This window comes from Alosa alosa, chromosome 9 (assembly GCF_017589495.1).
Source record: "Alosa alosa isolate M-15738 ecotype Scorff River chromosome 9, AALO_Geno_1.1, whole genome shotgun sequence".
In the NCBI taxonomy this organism is placed as follows: Eukaryota; Metazoa; Chordata; class Actinopteri; order Clupeiformes; family Clupeidae; genus Alosa; species Alosa alosa.
This window is the reverse complement of record NC_063197.1, coordinates 3,162,977-3,183,923: the sequence shown is the minus strand read 5'-3', so window position 1 is coordinate 3,183,923 and position 20,947 is coordinate 3,162,977. Positions and strand designations below refer to the sequence as shown.

Here is a 20,947-nt window from a genome sequence, read left to right as displayed (position 1 = left end):
GACAGCTGGCTCTAAATTGAGATGATATGATCATGACGTGTATTGTGATGCATTAATTATCCTTTTAATTAAAGAATTGTTGTGATGATTTTGGAATCCTGTTGCGTCTGCTTTGACATGACAAGAGGTAGTGCAGATAGATATGTGTGCTTTTTATTTCCGCAAATTGCACTTGAAAATGTACAAACATTCACATTGATTTAATCACTTTGTTCCCGTTGAACCCATCTATGAGTCAACAGTAACTAACGAGGTGCTATAGCCATAGGCCTACAGTTTATCCATTGCAACAGCATAAAAATAAAAATCTACCTAGGTACGACCATTATAATACACTATTTAGATCCAAAATATGTAATTTAAAAATGCACTTATAAACAATCACATCATAGCCTATCAGACAGAACAACTGTTATGATTGTTATAATAATATTATTGTTGGTTAGGCTTAGCTATGAACTCACATAAGACAGGGTGGCACAAGGTGTTTGGGTAATGCAGTTCACTATTTTGCAATAACTGAATTTCAGAAAAGAAATGGCACAGCCTACTCAGCACAGTGAACTTCAAAAGGTTGATTAATTTAAAATTGAAGAGAGAAACCACATGGCCAATTTCAATAGTGTCATAACATTTGCCTACATTCAGTATATTGTGTGCTGATCATTTTTGTAAGTCACATAATTAGATCAAATTGATTCACATGACTATTAAACATTACTATTACAAGACTCATCATACAACATTGTTTGTAAAGTGTCCAAAAGTCTTAAAACACTTAATTGTACCAGCAAAGTGAAAAGCATGTGCCTTTCACTGAACAATAATGGCACATCATCACATCAAAACCACCCTGAACAGAATTAACGAAAAAAGCTGCAAAACACGTTGTAAATTCTGCAGTTGTGCTGAGTTAGTGTTATGGTGTCTTATGATATTAAACTTTTTTTTTGTTTTAAAAAGACTAGAGTTAAATAGAATAGTGTTATAAGCGTGTCTCACACCTAAAATTTAATATCCTGTGTTAAGCTCAGATGAGCAAGCAGCCATGTGTCTTATGTATACCAATTCATCGAAAGTCATGTGACAAGGTAGTTAACTGCACTGTAACAAGTTGTGAGTAATTCATTGTTTTGCAGTGGCAGTGAACACTCTCCATATGAGAGAAGCTGTATTGTGCTTCAACAGTCAACTCTACTTTGAGCTGCCTCGTGTTTAGACTACAGGTGAAATGAGAGATTATAAATGCACTTATGTGCAGTGCAAAAGAATGACAATGTGAATCACAACATGAACTCAGAGGAGAGAGAGGGGAGCTACACAAGAGAGTTGTGACTTGTCGGTAAGAGAAGTTGTGCTACAAGAGGTAGGCTTAGCAGCAGTTCTGAGGTAGTTGTGGAGGCTTGTCTGTGAGCCGAGTGTTCTTCGTACCAGTGACGATAGCAGGGTCAGTATCCACCCGTTCTGACATCTTCACACAGATGATGTCTACCAGACGTTCAAATACCTGCCGGACATTTATGTTCTCTTTGGCACTGGTTTCATAATACTCAAAACCTGCAGAGAACAGTAAAATAATCACTCATATATTACCATGTTTGCACAGATAAGAGAGTGGACGCATTCAATTTGCTAGTAGTTACTGTTCTGCAATTATAACACAATGATTTTTTTACTTTACTTCAAACCACAATGACTTATGTTGTGACATGACCCTTGTTGATTTTAAACTCGATAAGTTTCTTGACTGGGTACCCATTTGTAGCCAAGGGGGTCCTTGGCTACAAATGGGTACCCAGTATGTTGAAAATTGTCAAAAAGGGGAATTCCTACATTGTGATACTATACGTTAAAGTATCATTAAATTAGCCCTTCACTTAATGGTAATGATGCCAAATAGTACTGATTCACATAATGGTACTAACACTATAAACTTGTAGGATCACTCAAGAAACGTACCTAGTTGGTCAGCTAAGTGTCTGCCCTTTTCCGGCGGCACCACTCTCTCATCATCCATATCACACTTGTTGCCAACAAGAATCACTTGAGCGTTATCCCATGAATATGTCTTAATTTGAGTAGCCCTGGGGAAAAACAGGGTGCCAGGTTCAACATATACTGTAAATCATCCTCTCTGCTTCCACTTACACAATAATAAAAATGTATTGCAAAAAGGCAGCGGTTTTGTAATCCTAACATGCTTTAGACATAAAAAGCCTTACTGTATTAGCCTAATTATCTACATTTCTAGAAAAAATAGTGTCCAAACAGCTTCTCTCTGCACTGGAAAATAACAATATTTATGAAAAGTTTCAATCTGGTTTCTAAAAATATCAAAGCACTGCGCTGCTGATGCCAGCTGATGACATATGCTCGTTTCTTTGTACTTCTGAACCTTAGCACAGCCTTTGTCCAAATGAATCACAACACACTGTTATATGAAGACTGAGGTATTGAGTGGGAATATCTGACATGGCCTTTATGCAGAAAGGCCATTGTACAGAAACATGTCTCTTTTGTTGCTATGCAGACAACACACAGGTGTACCTTCTGGTTAGATCTTCAGATTCTAGTGTGCTGTTCATGTTAAAAGGATGTCAAAGAATAATCAGCTAAATTCTGAAAAAACAGAGATCCTTGTTATTGGATCTCGATATTCTTGTCATTGGCAAAACAATGGTTTTGAAAAGTGCTGTATAGATAAAGATGATGATGATGATGATGCCAGTGATGATAATGGTGAGCATCATCGTCATCTTCACCAAGGCCCACAAAAATATCATGAAAATGTACTATGGTGCACAGTATGTTTGCACTCATTGGAAACATTGTATTTTGAATGTGATGTTAGTTTTATTCTATAGTAATCAGACCAAGATATCTCTGGCTATGTTTTATGGCCATTCTATTCTATTTCAATCATGGCTCAATCAAGGATTTCTTTTACTTTCTTAAATTTGAATGTACATCATCATATCTTGGTTCTAGAGGTAGGCTACACAATACAGTAAATCAAGCATCTGAGGAGGTAGACAGGACAAGGCCTGACATTTTTTGCTTTTAAATAAGCAATAAACAAGTTTGTTGTATTGGCCATAAACATTTATTCAACTAATCTATCCACCAGAATGATATGTTTAGGCTTTTCTGTAAAATAATGAATGTTCCTTTACAGCTTCAAATATTTCGCAGCAATATGCAGAATATGGATACAGCAAACTCACCAGTCTTGCACTGCATTGAAGGACTCTTCGTTAGTGATGTCATACATGAGGATGAAGCCCATAGCTCCCCTGTAGTAGGCTGTGGTGATTGTTCTGTACCGCTCCTGTCCTGCTGTGTCCTGCAGTAACACAAGCGGATCCACATTAGTGTGGGAGAGGAGGGTTAATGTCTAATATCACTAATGAGCCATGGCAGCACGGCTTAATGTTGGTGAACAATAACAACTCCTAATATTCTGGGCTGTCTCTCCTAGCACAGAATGCAACCTTGTTTTCATGGAAAAATGATCAAAACAGAAAGAACACCGAAATCCAGCCCAATTAGACTGGAATAGCAAACCTAACAGATGAGCAGCCAACAGATTTCAACTGTTGAAGGTGTGAGTTCACACCATCATCAAGAATGGTAAAGAATACATGAATCCTTCCACACTCTGTCATGGTAAACATTATCATAGAGCTGAGTGAAGCTGACAGCTACACACACTGCAGTCAGATGGGACAGGGAGGATTAGCATGTGTGACAAGGCATGCATTTACCGCCAGTGTCATCAATTTACCTGTGACTATCAGGGATTTCTCCCATTTTTCCCCTATTCATCTCACTTGTCTAAGAATCTCAAACTGTTGTTTCATGCCTGATGCATCATAAACAACAATTCTCAAATTCAATACATGTGAAACGTATATGTTCTGCCTTTTCAATAGCTGTGACAAAAAGGGAATGCCTCAAGGTTCAGAGTGAATTCTGTTGTGTTATTTGACTATTTCCTAACCTATGAATGAATATGTGGTAACCTTAGGTCTACTGTGTGCCATCTTTCAATTGCACTCAGAATCTATGTTTGCATAGGCTATGCCATATTACTTTGAATAAATACAGCACACCATTAACTTGATTTATTCAGTCACAGATCCTCCAACGATCATATTGTCACAACATATTATGTTAGGGTACTGTCTAAAACATGCACATGTAGCCTGTTACACCATAATGGGTATCCATTCAAGGTTGACAAATCAACACTGATTACAGCTCTATACACAAATAAGGCAATTTACTCCAGTGGCTTGTGTGGCACTGGTCTCACCCCTGGCCCTTGTGTCCTTGAGAAACGCACGGCCCCTTTGGCCTCTGGGGCCCACTCTAATTGGTTCAGAGCATTGCTTTGCCAAGGAGCAGCGAGAAGTGTTGCTTCCATGACAACCACTGATGATGCAAGCGCAGAAGAAGCTGGTATCTCCTTTCCTAAGGAAAATGGCTCTGCTGCAGCGCCAGACAGACATGAAGTCTTATCATGCAGCGCAGCTCTGTGGCTTTATTGTGTTGAAATCTTGACAACTCAATAGTGGTAATAAAATTATATAAACCCTTGTTTCTGGCAAACAATAAATCCATAAAGCAGCATGCACTATGCGCAAGGTAGGCTTTGTCTGGCAGTTTTCAAGAAATCATGATAATCTAACATAAAGGCTAGGCTTGCACATCAAATGCAAGTTCACCACACAGATGAAAAAACTTACCCAGATCTGAAGCTTCACTCTTTTGTCGTTTCTGTAAACCGTTTTCACTTTAAAATCAATACCCACAGTGCTAACGAAGGAGTTGTTGAATGTGTCATCGGCGTATCTGAACAGAAAGCTGGTTTTTCCAACACTACTATTGCCAATGATGAGCAGTTTGAACATGTAGTCAAAGTTCTGATCCGATCCATCTCTCTGCCCAAAGCGTTGGTCTGCCTTCGCCATCTGTGGGCATATTATGCGTTAGTCTCGGAATTTGGTTGCTCCAGAAGCAATTATGAGAACAGCACACAACCTATCCATAGGCTACACAATGCAGTCTGCATAGCATATTTGTGGACAATGAGTAAGCTAACCTAATCTATTTCACGCTTTTATAAATTCACGAATCAATGTCGTGGACATATGTAACCAGAATACATTTGCGTCAGAGCTCTCGAATCGATTAAACAGATTGGACCACAGGTGCGTTTTAGAGCAAACATGGGCAAACCCACGACCAATAAGATAACATCATGAGACACAATAGTGTAACACTAATCCATTCGACTGTGACCATAAATTGAATATTGGGACTTATATTTGTAGGAAAATGGCCTTGACTATTTACCATGCAATGGGAAACAATTCCCCACACATAGGCTTAGGTTCTCTGTGGTAGAAAGAATATCGAGTTAACAAGAAATTCATATTTTGCACTAGTAGGCTTTAGCAAAAATATCTGTTTAGGTATATTTAGCAGTCCTTACCTTTTGCTGAGCAGATAGCTACCCTTTTCAAAGGTGGGCGTACAACAGGCGCGACCGAACTGCAAGCTACCTGATGTTGCGTTTCCACCGGCTTCAACCCTTTCTTTTACTGTCTATGTTGTTTCAGTCGCCTTCCGGTATCTTCTCTGTGCGCCTGGTCTGATTCAATCTGTATAAATCGCAATTAACAGTGCTATTTGTGGAGCGCATACAGCTGATTTTGTGAGCATTTACAGGTCACTGTGTTAAAGGTTTAGATCCAGTATGCTGACACCTTATTGGCATGAGGTGGAGCTAAAAGAGGACATAATGCAAAATATTCACTATTACTCTCATTAAATTAAATATCTGACTGCTTTTTCAGTTCTAATACTGAATCATGACACCTTCAAACATCAAAACACCTTCAGAAAAAAAACAGAAACCAACAAAATCAGACACCATGGCCTAATTTGCCTGTGTCTAAACAAGCAGAATCCTTGAATACCAAATTTAAAATCTAAACTAAATTCAACCGATATCAGAATATATCTTTGCACTTCCAAGTGCATCAACCCTTCTAAGGGTTCTTATCACCATTGGGTGGTTCCTGAAAGTAGCTGGTCCTCCAATACATTTCACACAAATGTATTATTGTATGAAATATATCCTGCTATCCATCTACATAATGTACATATAACCATTTCCCCTTTGAATTTCTGAACAAAGTTAATACTGTTGAGTCTGGCTTCAACTAATGATTACTGTGCTGGTTGATTAAGCTGTTCACTACTTTATAAATTAATCAATTAGATATTCCATCTACAAAATGTCAGAAAATGGTGAACAAATATTGTTCAGTGTTTCCCAAAGCCCAAGATGGCACCCTACAATGTCTTGTTTTTACCAAAAGATATTCAGTTCACAGAAGAGTAAAGAAACCAGAAAATATTAACATTTCAGAGGATGGAATCTGAGAAGTCTGGCTTACATAAAAGTCAATTATCAAAATAGTTGGGGATTCATTTAATAGGCAAGGGCAACTGATATTGTTCTGGTTATTTAATTGCAGTGTTGTCTTCCAAATGACATTGAATCCATAAGTGTGTGTGTCTTTTCTGGGAGAGCCAGTCCACAGCCATACTTTCAGAGAAAAGTATTATATTTTAATATTGCAATCTGTACATTACCAATTAGAGGAGAGACTACAGGAGTGGTGATGAGAACAACCCTGTAGTCTTTGAACTGTTGTTTTACAGTAAGTCCAGCAATATTTTATCATCAACTTCTTCAGTGAGACTGAAGGTAGGCTATTACATTGTCCAACACTCACTCATCCAACTTTCACTCTTCATTCTCTCTTAGTGATAATCAGGTCACTGTCCAAATATTGTCCATTCCAGTCTAGGATGTTAGGCCGATGCCACTTTGCTCCAATTCAGCAATCATAGACATGTACTTGAAATCAGCTGGTTTGTGGTTGAAGTTCTCCACCAACTGGAAGGTCGAACGCCGCTCGGAACCATAAAATACCTGTACTTGATTGGCCAAGCACTGGGCTTGGTGGACGTTCTGAAAAGATAATGCAATTAGTCAGTTATTGTTTGAGTGGATTTGAGTGTACATCACAACTATAGTCCTGGGCAAGGAGCAATTCACCATCAATATGCTGCACAAAGAGGTCAAGTAAAAAAAGCAGAACTTGTCAATTAAGATCTTGTGTTAAAAACAGATCTTGTAAATTACAATAGCAAGAATTTAAGATGACTTACAATGAATTTGTCATCCATCTCTGCGGTCATGAGTACAACACCCTTGTCCTTGAGCAGCTCTGTGTAATGGTAGAGGATCAGCTGACTTGGAGCACTCTCGCCTGCAGTCTGACATGGGCACAGAGAAATGAAGTCTAAGTTACATTTGAACTGTGTAGTGAGATATGGCCTCTTCAGCTGGGGAGGGACAAGAGATTTACCTGAACATTAATGAGAGAGGTGAAATGAAGCTCGTGGCCAGCCCACTGACCCACAAAGAACTCATACCCTTCTTGCCGTGGTAGGGCATAAAGGAACTACAGACAAACAAACAAAAAAGTCGCTGTAGTTTAATAATTCTGTGAATGTTAGTAAGATCTATTGACATGAGTAGACCACTCTCAGAATTGTATCACAGTAAAGTCTTCCACATCTAGCCCTAGCAAATATTTTGCCATTTTATAAGTGTCCAAGACATGCATGAAGAACACATCAATACTGCCATCATGTGGCTGCATGCAACACAGGTACGCCCATTTAGAGTACAATCCAGAGCTAACAGAAACCAAGACAAATGGAACAAAAGACCAGTAAATCAAAATCAGTGATCATGTTCTATTTGATCTGGCCAGATTTAATAAGTCTGATGAGGGGTTGGCAGAAAAACAGCTTACAGTTGGGCATGATTTGGTTCTGTTGAATATCAATTCAAAGGTTGCTCCCTGAAACAAATACACAAAAAAAAATACAGTGAAGTCTGATGCATAATCAAACTGGCTTTAACACAGACAACAGACAGCGGACAGGAACATACAGTGCAGAAAGACCTACCGGTATAACCGCACTGATGGTGTCCTTGTTGGAATAATACTGCATCCAGAGCTACAAAAGACAACAAAACTCTATTCAATACACACAAAAACAAATGATTTTAAAACACATGAGGGTAGTTAGATGTGTGGAAACAAAGAATTTCTCTTACTTTTCCAATTTCTTCTGCAGATATGTCTTTTACCATTTCAAGGTTGAGAATGGATCCAAGAGTCTATGAGAAATTGAAGCATAAATAATATTAATAATACTACTAATGAGGTCTGTAAGAGTAAATGCTGATAAGCATATGGCCATTTCAAATGATAGAAGACAGAAGAATGACAATTGTTATGGTTGTTATGGTGAACTTTTTCTACCAGGAGTCAATTAATGTATGTTTTTTAAATATTGCAGTCCCAACACTTAATGTATTGATATTGAGCATATAGCATATCACATTACCACAAAGCATTCTTCCGCATTGCTATAGACTAATGATTCTCCAATTTGCCGATTCAACACACAACTCTATACAAGACTATTTACTAACATTTTAGATCAAATACAATGTTACTAAATTGTAATAAAACTGCACCTCCAAATGCCAAATGTACCCTCCAGGTATGTCATTATATTCTTTCACTTGCATAACAAGGCAACATTTCTCATGGATGTAATAATCAATGAGGAAACTTCATACTATGTTTTGAGTAATCAATCAAATGCCAAGTTTTAGTACTTACAACAAATGACTTGTTCATACAATTTTGATGATTAAAGTACAGATTTACAGCCTCAAAATTGCATGTGCATTTTTTATGTAATTTGGTAAATGAATCTGGTCCACTTGACTGCATTTACCTTGTCCTTGGTGAATCCCCCGGAGGTACCTTGCAGTTTGGCCCGTTTTTCAGCCTGAAAACACAATGTTTGTTAAAATCAAATACTAAATCACAACGTTCTGTCCCACCCACAATCCAGCACATACTGTATACAGCATACTGTAGCCAGTCAGCACACCTGCTCAATACCATACCTCCTCTTCCATGAGTTTTATGAACTCGGCTTGTCTTGAGTGTCCCAATGGCTCTTTCATCATCTCTGTCCGTTTCTCAAGTCTGACTTTATACTCCTGTGGTTTGGCACTTTAACAATCATGAACAGATCACACGTTAATTATCAAAGTCCACATCAAAAGATAGTCTGGCATTACTATGTCCATAGGTAAAAACATTGATTGATTGATTGATTGATTGCACTTTATTAATAATTATTTTGCTACCTGGTAACCACACACAACCACAACACATCAGTAGGACAGTTGATACTTAAGACAGGGCACAGTACAACATACACTACAACAAATAAATAGGGACACACCAGACACAGGCACTGAAAGGACACAATAATCACAGTAATCTCAACAACATAAATCACAACAGCAATGCTAGTCAACAGCTCTTGTTAAAAAGTCTGATTGCTGTAGGAACAAAGGACCTCCTAAATCTCTCTGTGGTGCATCTAGGTAGAAGGAGCCTTTGGCTCCAACCACTTGTAGTGAACATGCTGTACAAGGGCTGGTCCTCCCTTGACTGCACACTCCTCATCTTCCCCATCACCCTCTGTTCTAGGATTTCCTCCACAGAACTTGGGCATGAACTAATGATGGAACCTGCTTTCCTTATCAGTTTGTTTAACCTGTTCCGGTCCCCAACATACAACAGCATAAAAAAGAACACTTGCCAGAATCCCATGGTAACACATGTTTAAAATAGGCCTGTCCTATGCCCATATCAAACGACCTCAGGAAAAACAGTCTACACTGGGCCTTCTTGAAGGTAGACGGACACCAAGGTATTTATCGATAGATGAGGTAACTACCTCTACTGCATAACTTCTAATACTCTAGGTATAGGGTCTAATTTATTTTTCCCCCTTTTCAAATCAAATATTAGTTCCTTAGTCTTATCTACATTTAAAAAGAGATGGGCATCATCACACCAACGGAAAAGCTATCCACTTCATTCCGATATGCTGCATGCTAGATCCTGCTATATCCTAGATTTGCACATTTTCTATCATAAATCGCAGCATATACCAATAAATACTTATGACCAAAACAATCAATTCATAGGTCACACATATCTAATTAGCCTTCAAATTCTGGGTGTGGATTAGGCTAGCATTACTAGGACAAGACGTCTCATGTTAACATCACTTTCTTAACTTCTTAAAATACTAGGCCGTTTTCATCTGTGGTGGGAATGTCATTATTTAGCTAGTTTAATATGAAGAGCATACAACTAATACTCTATAACGTTAAACGTTACCCCATTCCACAGAGAATGGTGCTTTGATGTTATGAATATTACAAACCCTAGGTTGCTACGTTAGCTGTTTTAGCATACGATGGGTTAACGTCTAACCTACCTTCGAAGCTTCCTGATCTTTTCCTCATATTTACTAAAATATGGATTTTCTTCCAGCTCTGGTTCTTTTTTCACTGAAAATGTTCTAAACTGCAGTGGCACCAGGCCAGGGATGAGCGGCCTGATACCCATTGCTCTGACCGCTATCATCCCTCGGTACAAACATGACATTTGTACCATGGCCGCCGCCATGTTGCCCCCACGGTTGCACATTCATACTGTTCCGAACTGATACGAAAGAAATTATAGCGACGGTTCCCAAGCGGACAGACATTTCGTTTTTGAAGGCTGCTGTGAACGTTTTAGTTAGTTTTAGTGTGCCCAGAATGACTTACATCAGTTCACCAGAATTGTTTTTGCTACGCGATTTTCATAGACTATTTTGACATTAACTTTTACATCCTCATAATGAACACAGAAAATGAGATCGATTCGCAAGTTTTAAGGGGACATTTTGGTGGCAAATCTTTTTACAACAGAACATTAAGGTGAACGGTAACACATTTCTCAGTAGGCCCATAGAAAATTGGATTTCCCCCCTAATTTCTAATGCTATTCAGCATGTAGTGGGAGGGGTTTGATTAGTTGATGACAAGGAACATTTTCTGTAAGCAAACATTCTTTTTGGATGCACCATCCTAGTTTTAATGCAGTTCCTGTCACACAGGTGTGACAAGAATGTTGTAAAATGAATGTTCAGGGACTTTTACTAAAATGTTCAAAACTCCCCTGCTGAAGAATAAATAGCATAAGCAATTTGTTTTACTTTATTGTGTCTAGGCCTCAAATTTGCTGGTGCTGGTTTTACACAAGTAAACAGATTTTGCGATGATGTTTACAGATTGATACAGAGTTAAAGGGTCAAACCTTTAGGAAACCAGCTTAGGCTGGTTTTCTTTCACAAATAGGTTAAGACATTGCTATTAAGCATTTGACATTTGAATTTCCACAATAAATCCTCCACACATATGGCTACAAAGTTTCCTTCAGATGTTTTGAGCCGCGGCTGAACAGATATATTTGTACTCGTCTCCCGTAGTGCAATTTTTTGGAGTCCATTTTCTCTGGGATTCAGCCAGCACACAGCTGGGGTCAGAACTGGAATCTCTGTTTATCTGGAGTTTGGAGAACAACACTGGCTTGCCATCTGTCCACATCCAATGCCCCATGGATCCAGTCAGCCCTGCAAACAGAAATTACTCAGTCAAGGTACAGTGAGCGTACAGTTAAATATCTAGTGGCAGTCTCAGTCTCTTCCCTTCCAAACTCAGACAATTCGGCCTATGCAATGAAAAGTTTTGCTTGCAGCTAGTTCAGAACAATGGTGCAAAAGGTTATATTTGTTCTTTATTTCATATATTGACTACTGGTATATCTTTCCACTGTCAATAAGTGGTTCCAAAAAGGAAATCAGCTGCAGGAAGAATTGATACATTTTCATTTAAAATTTGAGTAAAACAAGTAAACATTACAAATAAATAACAATACAAACCACTAAATAACCTGCTAATTTGAATGGCTTTATGAGACCCCTTGTGTAGTTTAGAAATGTGGTATTTCACAAGTTTTCACATAGTGAATATTCTGTTACATACCTGTCCAAAATGGTTGTTTTCCAGCAAATCTCCACATCCACTTCATGTCAGTCGTGGAGTGAATACCAGCTAACTGGCTGTGGCGTCTAAGGCAGTTTAAGAATTGGTAAAAGAAAGAAAGGAACAAATAAAATAAATACAGATTTGAATAAAAACTAGCTAAATGAACACATGAATTACAACAGGGTATCTTCTTGGCAGTGTTATGGTAAAATTATATATAGCATAGACATAGTGGTGAGATGTGATAGTGATATACAGTCAGTATTCCTGTGTATAAGTATAAGTATGTATATATACAGTACCAAAGATTCTAGAACAGAGCTCCGCTCTAGAATCTTTGATATATACTCTTTTGATCCCGTGAGGGAAATTTGGTCTCTGCATTTATCCCAATCCGTGAATTAGTGAAACACACTCAGCACACAGTGAACACACAGTGAGGTGAAGCACACACTAATCCCGGCGCAGTGAGCTGCCTGCAACAACAGCGGCGCTCGGGGAGCAGTGAGGGGTAAGGTGCCTTGCTCAAGGGCACTTCAGCCGTGCCTACTGGTCGGGGTTCGAACCGGCAACCCTCTGGTTACAAGTCCGAAGCGCTAACCAGTAGGCCACGGCTGCCCAAAAGGAGGGGGGGAGGAGGTGGAGGAGGTGGAGGCATCCTTCCACCAGGCATACACAGATATTTTATACTCTTGGTTTCTCCAACTTCAGTAACTTGCCACCACTTAGTGTGTCCACACACTGGATGCGTTGTGTGTGCGTTGTATGTACTTTCTGTGTGTGTTGTGTGTGGAGAACATCTTGATTTCCCTTGGTTTTCATGAACAGCCAGAGCTGTACCTGAGACAGCATCTCATGCAGACAGAGTTAATGCTTTAAACCATTAACATGGGCAGCAAAACAAAATATCGGACAAAGTGTTGTTTGCTGTGTAGGACCTACAGCAGAGAGCAGGCATGCTGGGCACTGCTCCAGGTGGCCACTCCTGTGCTCAGGATGTAACAGCGTTTCCTGTAGTGAGTCCAGCCAGAGGGACAGTCCAGACTTAGTGCCTTACTCGACTACAAGGCAGGAGAGATAGAGAGGGAGTAAAAGGTCTGGTGAGTATTCGTTGACTGAAAAATATTATTTTATTAAAAAAAAAATCTAGTGATATAAGACACAAAAGAATCTTTGAACGTTAACAAAATAGCTGTCAAGCTGTCAGACTTGTTGTTCTTCCACACATTTTTTCCCACTTTACCTTTCGCTGGCGTTGACGTTTCCTCATGTCAGAAGTATTAGGAGGAGCATCTCCCAAGGGGACCTCTCCCGGTTTGTGCTCACTGAGCAGGTGACCAGTCCAGGACCAGATGGGGGTGATCTCCACGTCTGGATGGACAGGCGGAATCTGATCAGAGCTCACAACTCTCTCCTCCACCAGCCTTAAGGGGATAACCCCGTGGATCTTGTTCACAGAGGATGAGAAACCACAGTTTAGAACCAGTGAGAGCACAGATGACCTGTGAGAGCACAGATGACCAGTGAGAGCCACAGACTTTAGTTTAGAAATGAGAGAGTTGTAAATAGGGTTGTCAATGATGACAACTATATTCAAAGTTGCAAAATCTAAGCAAACCTAGGAGACTGGAATTGAAATTTGTGCCATTTGAACCATTTGTGAAAGCTGGTCTTCGTTTTGCTTGTAACTTAAGAGTTCCTACTCTATCTACTTAGGTAGAGTTGGAAAGGTTAGGTAAGTAACAACATACTCTTCAGATTTTTTCTTCAGCCCTCTGCACAACATCTTAGTGAGATACAGTACCTAAATCACATTCAAAAGATTTATAATTTATTTTTAAATTCTAAATGATCTATTGATGCTGTTAGAAATGTGACTGGGAAACACTGTCAGACTCACTTTGTGGCTGTTTCTTTCCACCAGTAACCTCTTGCCTTGTCCATGATAGGCTTGGTCCTGTGCTCCCCCCTCAGAATAATCAAGGAAATGCCCATGATTTGGGACATCACCCCTTGGAGGGCGGCCTTCCCATACAGTCCCAGTGTGGGGATCCTGGTTGTGTTCTTTCTTTGGCACAGTCTGGGGTTGATGGCCACTAGGCGGCACTTTTACAGGCAGTTGGTCTTTAGTCTCATCTATAAGATCAGCTGGGTCACACTTACCTAAAACAGAGAACAACACACACCCCAGCATGATGAAGATATGAAGATGTCAAATCCATTAGGAAATCAAATGAATGATATGAATCAAACATAAACATTTACCTCCTCTTGGGTCAATGATCTCTACACTGGCTCTGTCCATTGGACCCAGAACAGCATTTTTTTGCGCTTTTAGAATCACATCAAACTTCTCATGGTTCTCCTCAAGTCCATCATCTTTCAGGTATATGTTCCATGTTTTTATATTTACACCTGAGCAAGAAGAGTTTGTCTTACTGTTAGCTTTAGTTTATAGCTATACCAAACTAGAAACAAAGTTAAATGGAATACAAAACAGTCCACAAAGCACCACAAAGTAGTAGATGAACAGATCTAGAGCTTTGTGGACTGTTTTGTATGACAGAATTTTATTTCTGCCTAAGGGGATACTAAAGTAATAGCCTACCAAAGATAGGTTTTATGTTTAACTCAGTTGTATGTGAAATAAAATGTCACAGATCAAGGATCTTCTTTCTAAAAAAAATGATTAGTGATTTAAAGATTTCACCTGGATCAAACTGGATGAGTGTAGCAGTGCTATGTGTGAAATCCTTCCCCATTTTAGCAGTATCCTCCTCAACCTGTAACAAAGGAGAGAAGTCTGTGAGAATTGAGAGACTGGGTTCTCAGTGTAGAAGTTGTTGCCAGGGTAACTCTACCTGTATTGTGACGTAAGCAGGGTCTATGCTGTTTCCGCTCCGTGCCACCTGTATGGCCAGAGTGCCTGCATTTTCACAGACTCGGTAACATGTGGCAGACAGCTCTACACGTGACCATCTCATCTCCAACCTAGATGGGACAGTCAAGTACAGTACCTTTCATCAGGAATGGTGAAAGAAAGTAGACATTTCACTTCATCTACCTTCACACAAAAACAATATAACTAAAACTAATTTTTATTTGTTGTTTTTCATCCTACCCTTTATGAGTTGAACATTTCTTCCTTTGCAGAAATGTTAAAAAGTGATAAATCATAGCATATTCACGTGTCACATACACATTATGTATTGGTAAATACATGTTTTGAAAGATTTCTGTATGTGTAAAATCACCTACACTTCAGGCAGCATGGTGTTTCCTGCTGGGTCAGTTACACGGAACTCAAAACTGTCTGCCGTCACCTCCATGTCAGCTGGAATGACGTAACGTATCGCCTTCTGATCCAGGTCTTTCTGGGTGAAGCGGCCTTTGATATACCCCCCTGTGGGGAATCATGAGTTTCAGTTTTCATGAAAGCTTATTCTAACTGTAAGGTAGTATAACTGCAGGTATCATACTGTTTGTGTCAGAGCTATATCCCTTCAGACGCATGCAGTCCTACTTAGTGTTTTCGAGCTTTCAAGGTCAGAAATCAGTTCCTGGGCAGAGGTTATGGTAAATTTACACTATTACTCTTATCCCAGTCCTCTTACTTGTGGGTAGTTACCTCAGAGGTGTGTCATAGGTTATCAACATCTTCCAACTAATCTATTTCAGATGCACTTGCCTGTATGAGCATTCTCCAAGTGTCCAAAATGTGGGGGCCGAACAATAGTGAACTCTAGCTCTTGGACTGGGCTGTCAGGGTCAGACACCTGGAGGTCCTTAGAGGTGATGTAGATGACATGCTGGCCCTCCTGAAGAGTCTCCACGGTGCTGGGTGTTCCCTTGGAAACCAGACTCGGTGGGGTCTTGTCTAGCTGCTCCACCTTTGGGGGAATGTGGTGAACCCATACCACAAAAATTACACATGACACACTGTATGAAAAGACATTGAAACAAGAGTACAAATGCAGGAAAATGGACATTTTCAGGGCTAAAAGATTAAGCATTTACATATAAATTTGAAAATACTACTATAACTCCAAATGAAAAGTCAGTTATCATCAGCCAATTAGCGCCCCCACTGGAGATGTACTGATTTTATTACACCAGAAGAGGGCGCTTTCATATTGTGTAATTGGTTCCTGTAATGTAATGGATTCTATCATACACAGCACAGAAAACAACGGGAATTTAATCAGCAGAGCATTACAAAGTAAAAAAAATATAAAAATGACTTTCCTCAGAACGATATTGACATAAATACTCCTTAATTAATTTAGACAAATGTTAACTATTGAATATTTACACAATGGGAGAAATAAATTAGTGTGTAGATGAGAGTAGCTCATCATATTCTAATTTGCTGCTAAAATACATAGTCAAACCTAGTTGATCTGAATTGTTGTTGATAAACGCCATTGTTAGCCCTTTTGTACATTCACGTGTGGACAGGGAGGCCTTTAAGGTATTATTTATGATGATACCAAATGCTCTAGTCTCCAGGGCAGGGAAGGGGGCTGTGCATTCATTCAAGCATTTGCTCTGCGTTCCTGGCCTGCGTTAGTGCATTGCAACTCCAGCCAAGTGACAGAGAGAAGTCTGTCCCAGAGGTCCATAGAGATTTTCCTGCCGTGTGCTGCCCTCACCCATGCCTCTCTCTCTCTCTCTCTCTCTCTCTCTCTCTCTCTCTCTCTCTCTCTCTCTATCTTTCTCTCTCACATGCGCGCCAATGTCAGGGCCGTTGGTGTGGGCCATCTTGTTAGCTGCCTCATGAATGGCTCAACAGAATTGCAGAGCAGGGAGCAGGTCACAGGAGGGATCAGGATGGCACGGTGCAACAGAGCTGCACACCTGGCAAGCAAGTGGCTTTCGCTCGCATGACCAGCAGGAGGGCTGAGGTTAACACTTTCCTCTCCTTCACTAAGACAGCATACATGAGGCTGAGGTTAACACTTTCCTCTCCCTCACTAAGACAGCATACACTATATACGCTATACGCCATATGCTACATGAGGCTGAGGTTAACACTTTCCTCTCCTTCACTAAGACAGCATACATGAGGCTACTCTTTCTTTGTAAATATCTAGTGGGCTAGAAAAATGCCATGAATTATTTTATTCATGGCACATTATGTTGTGGCACAAAAATAATTACATTACACCAAACATTTATCCCACAATCTATTTTAAGGTTATTGTTTGGCCAGCTTAAATGGGACCCCATGGATGTCAGCACATACTGTAGTCTACTCTGACTGACCTGTATGGTGAAGACCACAGGTACTTCCTTCAGCTGGCCATACTCCAGGTAGCCTCTGTTGGTCCTGTCGGAGGGAAGGAAGCTGAACTGATCTATGTGGGCTGGCCCAGCCAGGTGCTTGTAGACCAGGTCCATGTTGTTGATGTTGACCTGAGTGAAGCAGTTCTGGGATAATGTTAAAGGGGAACCCCTTAGGAGCAGATGGCCGTACTGGGGCATTTGAGTGACCGTGTAGGTCAGGTTCTCCAGGGCTGTATCAGGGTCCATCAGCAGCAGGTTTTCAGAGGAGAGGGTCTGGGAACCCCCCTCTGTGACATGTAGGCCTGTGTTGGTGGCCAGAGTCGGGGGAATGCGGTCACTGTGATCTATCAGAAACATCAAGGAGCCGGTCCTAGAGGACACGCCATTGGTGATGACAAAGCTGTGGAATAGAAATATTAAGCAAGGTCAGCATCAGTGAAAGTCAAATTAATTCATTTATTCATATTCATTATTACACATTCTATTCATTAAATTCAGACCACCTGACTCTGTCAATTCATTTATTTTTTTGTTTGAAGACCCATTCTTTATTAGTTATTGACAACTGGTTTTTGGGGCCAATACCTCAGTGAAATACTGTATACCCAGTTTATTCAGTTACACATTCCAAAACAAATTTTTTATTAATGTATTTAGGTTGTTTTAATATAAAAGTTTGAGAGATTGGATACAAAAATATTTCAAAAAGAGATATGTTAATAATAAAGTGTAGGCCCACTTTATCCAAAGATTAATATTGTGTAAATGCTCATCCATTTTATACATAAATAAATTAGATAAATTGTAAAAAAAATTATGTGCAAAGAATACAAGTTGAATTATATTATATTTAAATAATTATTACATGTCACTGAATCGTAATTTAATTACAAAAATAAATAAATTTGAATATGGCTACAGTATTTCAATAAAGATACATTTAAATATTGCTACACATTTGCTATGGATATGAAATGTATGACAACACAAATCTACATAGAAATCTATAACAAATGTATTCATGTTGTGCACTTATCCTTGTGCATTCGGGCCTGCCTTATTGGCCCACAGTATTCGCCTCAGTGCAGTAGCCAGGGCTGCTGAGTATTAGTGCATGCTCAGCACTGCCTTCTCTTGCCCAGTGTGTGACAGTGACAGGGCAGTGGAGCAGAAAAAGGGGAACAGGGGGATGAGTAGACCTGAGTCAAGCCATTGCCAAGACAATCTGCCCTCACACACACACACACACACACATCACCCCGAAGCCCTGCAGCTGGCATGCGGCAGCCATGGAAAACAGTGCGAGCACCACCACACACAACCTCTTTGAAAGCAGGTCTGCCCGTACCACTGAACTGGTGAAACATCTGGCACCACCATTGTCCCATATTTGCTCAGTAATTGTGCTCAGGGATCCCTGTCGGAGGACGGTTCTCTGGATGCTATGCAAGCAATGCCAGCCAGTGTTATTACGGGCCTAATAATACCCATTCATCATCCACTGTCACGGCAACACAGAAGGGTGAAAAAATCATCTCGTTGAAAACACCTTCTGCCTCTGCGCTGGCCCAGGCCAGTGCTGTCAGGGGCGAATCTGATGCACAGGTGTTCTCTCAGGTGTCAGCCTATACCAGGGTCTGTTGCCCAAACTGTTTGTCTGCTACACACCAACACACAAACACAAACACAGGCTGTCTGTGGAGGCACACATATGGCCGAAAGTGATGTTGGAGCTGCTCCTGCCTGTGCTGTGTGCCGCAAATGGCCGCTCTCCGCGTGGCAGTGTGGCCTATGCGCTTGGCTGGAGCTCGCTGATCTGTTCACCGCTCGGGGGAGATGACAGAAGGGGCGATCATGTGATCCTGAGGTCTCTTTGCCCCTGCTTCATGGAGATGGGACCCATACGCCTTGCGCCTCTGTGATGGCATGCTTTGGCAAGAGAAGAGGGGCGATCTAAAGCCCCCTCCCACCTTCAGTTTCCCCCAGAGAGGCACCCTCTTTGTGCCCCGTGTCAGGCTTGGCACTTGGCTGCAGAAGGCTGATTTACTCCCAGATGACCCTATAGTGGATCCGAGCCGAGCTTCTGGGTGACAAACGCAAGACATGCACGAAGCGAGCCGAAGTGGACAGGTCATACACCACCACCAAGCTCGGTGTTGTGCCAATTTGGCAAAGAATCCATATCAACCTAGCAAACATAATCAAATCTGGGGCATTGCTGCTTATCCGTTTGTCCCATCACCCAACACATTTGTCCCAAGAGAGGTGTGTGTTTGTGAGGATATTGTAATTTTAAAAATCCACAATAATTGGATTTTATTGCAATTAGCATAAACATATGTTGAAATTAAATACCATTTTTTTATCTGACCTCACTGCACTAAAATAAAGAAAACAATCAACTTTGCAAATATTATTCTTAACACATTCCTTCCCCATTAGCATGCTTGGTATGTCAGTGCATCAAACAAGTTAGTAGGAGATTTCCTGAGGCATGTTTTCTTCATGCACAGTGTTTCTCAAAATGTGGTCCGGGGACCACTGGTGGTCTGCAAGCTATCCCAAGTAGTCCGCGAGCAGACGTGGTAAAATATAATATAGATTAGTTGTTTGCAATATTGAACCGACTTGTAAATCCAAACATTTCTGCAACACTGCCTATGTAAGCTATGCCAGTTTAAATCATATGAATTCTCTGACACAATAAGCAAGGTGCAAAGACAATAAACAAGGTGTTTCAGTGAGTAGATCTATTGTATAATATACTTTTTAAGCTAGGTGGTGCGTGAGGCTTTTTTTATTGGTTAAGTGGTCACTGGTCTGAAAAAAGTTTGAGAAACACTGATCTGACCTGAAGTGGTCCTGGTCCTCAGTGTGGCTGTTGTCATGGGTGTAGCAGACCCGGTGTGCTGCCACGTCCATCTGGGTGAAGGAGGTCAGTGGCATCCCTGGGTGCTGCACTGCGTGGAGGTGGCCGTGCTTGGGTGGCACTGACACTGCGTAAACCAGCTCCTCTGATGAGCTGCCGCTGTCTGAGGCTAGCAGGTGATCTGTGGTTAGGATGACCCTTTCACCCTCCATCAACTCCACAGGCTTAGTGACCAAAGCAATGTCACCTGTGGCAGGACAAACAGATCGATCACACTTGGGTTGTGGGTTGTGCATCACAGAACAATATCAGAACAGATTCATCGGGCCACATAATTTGTTATGAAAACACACACAGCTACCTCACAGTATTCACAATGAGGCTCAGGTTGCACAATCATTTCAAATGTGTCACAGCGCTCCTCTTTAAATAGAGTACACGCTCACCTATCTGGCAGTGTCCCCACCACTGGGAGAGTGTGGATATGAAAAAGAAATATGAAAATTTAAAGAAGATGGGAGTTATTTTTTGTCTACTTTGACATTATTGTGTGTGTGTGTGTGTGTGAGTGTGAGTGTGTGTGTGTGTGTGTGTGTGAGTGTGTGTGTGTGTGTGTGTGTGTGTGTGTGTGTGGTGGGGGGTTATGGCAGGGGACCAGTGTGTGTGGGCCGCAGCCAGCTGTTCCTACCCCTCCATCCATTAATAATTCAGCCTGTTCTGAGGTG

At 40.7% G+C, this 20,947-nt stretch overlaps 3 protein-coding genes and 1 long non-coding RNA gene across 13 annotated transcripts in view; 1 reads left to right on the top strand and 3 right to left on the bottom strand.

The window, feature by feature from the left end:
• Positions 1 to 131: 131 nt before the first annotated feature.
• Positions 132 to 5,790, bottom strand: rab3b (RAB3B, member RAS oncogene family). Of its 2 annotated transcripts, XM_048251990.1 has the most exons (6): positions 5,498 to 5,790; positions 5,359 to 5,400; positions 4,749 to 4,973; positions 3,225 to 3,343; positions 1,960 to 2,084; positions 132 to 1,557 (listed from the first exon to the last, which is right to left on the bottom strand). In XM_048251990.1, exons 2-6 carry the CDS (start codon positions 5,359 to 5,361, stop codon positions 1,373 to 1,375), a joined length of 657 nt encoding a protein of 218 aa, XP_048107947.1. In that variant the 5' UTR covers positions 5,362 to 5,400; positions 5,498 to 5,790; the 3' UTR covers positions 132 to 1,372. The 2 variants fall into 2 exon arrangements, with proteins under 2 accessions (XP_048107947.1, XP_048107948.1); XM_048251991.1 differs by lacking the exon at positions 5,359 to 5,400 and having other exon boundaries at positions 5,498 to 5,788.
• An 830-nt stretch (positions 5,791 to 6,620) lies between these two features.
• On the bottom strand, positions 6,621 to 10,716 carry atpaf1 (ATP synthase mitochondrial F1 complex assembly factor 1). 3 transcript variants are annotated; one of them, XM_048251988.1, is made up of 9 exons: positions 10,471 to 10,716; positions 9,077 to 9,185; positions 8,902 to 8,955; positions 8,210 to 8,272; positions 8,059 to 8,109; positions 7,902 to 7,949; positions 7,449 to 7,544; positions 7,249 to 7,356; positions 6,621 to 7,048 (listed from the first exon to the last, which is right to left on the bottom strand). In XM_048251988.1, exons 1-9 carry the CDS (start codon positions 10,680 to 10,682, stop codon positions 6,881 to 6,883), a joined length of 909 nt encoding a protein of 302 aa, XP_048107945.1. In that variant the 5' UTR covers positions 10,683 to 10,716; the 3' UTR covers positions 6,621 to 6,880. The 3 variants fall into 3 exon arrangements, with proteins under 3 accessions (XP_048107945.1, XP_048107943.1, XP_048107946.1); XM_048251986.1 differs by lacking the exon at positions 10,471 to 10,716 and adding an exon at positions 9,538 to 9,869; XM_048251989.1 differs by lacking the exon at positions 10,471 to 10,716 and having other exon boundaries at positions 9,061 to 9,188.
• On the top strand, positions 9,816 to 13,423 carry LOC125300249. Of its 2 annotated transcripts, none has more exons than XR_007194531.1 (4): positions 9,816 to 9,894; positions 11,509 to 11,678; positions 13,003 to 13,167; positions 13,343 to 13,423. It is a non-coding gene; the product is annotated as an uncharacterized LOC125300249 (long non-coding RNA). The 2 variants fall into 2 exon arrangements; XR_007194530.1 differs by having other exon boundaries at positions 9,839 to 9,913.
• The window catches only part of frem1b (Fras1 related extracellular matrix 1b), a 27,303-nt gene continuing 17,576 nt past the window's right edge, over positions 11,221 to 20,947 (bottom strand). For all 6 annotated transcript variants that reach the window (XM_048251982.1, XM_048251980.1, XM_048251983.1 and 3 more), the window contains 12 exons: positions 20,205 to 20,469; positions 17,333 to 17,753; positions 15,756 to 15,957; positions 15,326 to 15,470; positions 14,929 to 15,058; positions 14,778 to 14,850; positions 14,333 to 14,482; positions 13,968 to 14,230; positions 13,311 to 13,514; positions 13,010 to 13,128; positions 12,065 to 12,150; positions 11,221 to 11,652 (listed from right to left, as the gene is read on the bottom strand). In XM_048251982.1, the coding sequence (XP_048107939.1) occupies positions 11,456 to 11,652; positions 12,065 to 12,150; positions 13,010 to 13,128; positions 13,311 to 13,514; positions 13,968 to 14,230; positions 14,333 to 14,482; positions 14,778 to 14,850; positions 14,929 to 15,058; positions 15,326 to 15,470; positions 15,756 to 15,957; positions 17,333 to 17,753; positions 20,205 to 20,469 (2,255 nt within the window). In that variant the 3' untranslated portion in view covers positions 11,221 to 11,455. The remainder of the gene's footprint in view (positions 11,653 to 12,064; positions 12,151 to 13,009; positions 13,129 to 13,310; positions 13,515 to 13,967; positions 14,231 to 14,332; positions 14,483 to 14,777; positions 14,851 to 14,928; positions 15,059 to 15,325; positions 15,471 to 15,755; positions 15,958 to 17,332; positions 17,754 to 20,204; positions 20,470 to 20,947) is intronic.

Excerpts from the sequence above, each read along its gene's own strand:
- atpaf1 (XM_048251986.1), bottom strand. The coding sequence starts at position 9,794 with ATGGGATTCTGGCAAGTGTTCTTTTTTATGCTGTTGTATGTTGGGGAC. Across the intron at positions 7,950-8,058 it reads CCATCAGTGCGGTTATACCG|GGAGCAACCTTTGAATTGAT; the intron begins GTAGGTCTTTCT and ends TATTTGTTTCAG. Across the intron at positions 7,545-7,901 it reads GAACCAAATCATGCCCAACT|TTCCTTTATGCCCTACCACG; the intron begins GTAAGCTGTTTT and ends GTTTGTCTGTAG.
- rab3b (XM_048251990.1), bottom strand. Across the intron at positions 3,344-4,748 it reads GAGTGAAGCTTCAGATCTGG|GACACAGCAGGACAGGAGCG; the intron begins GTAAGTTTTTTC and ends GTGTTACTGCAG. Across the intron at positions 1,558-1,959 it reads ACACTTAGCTGACCAACTAG|GTTTTGAGTATTATGAAACC; the intron begins GTACGTTTCTTG and ends TGTTCTCTGCAG.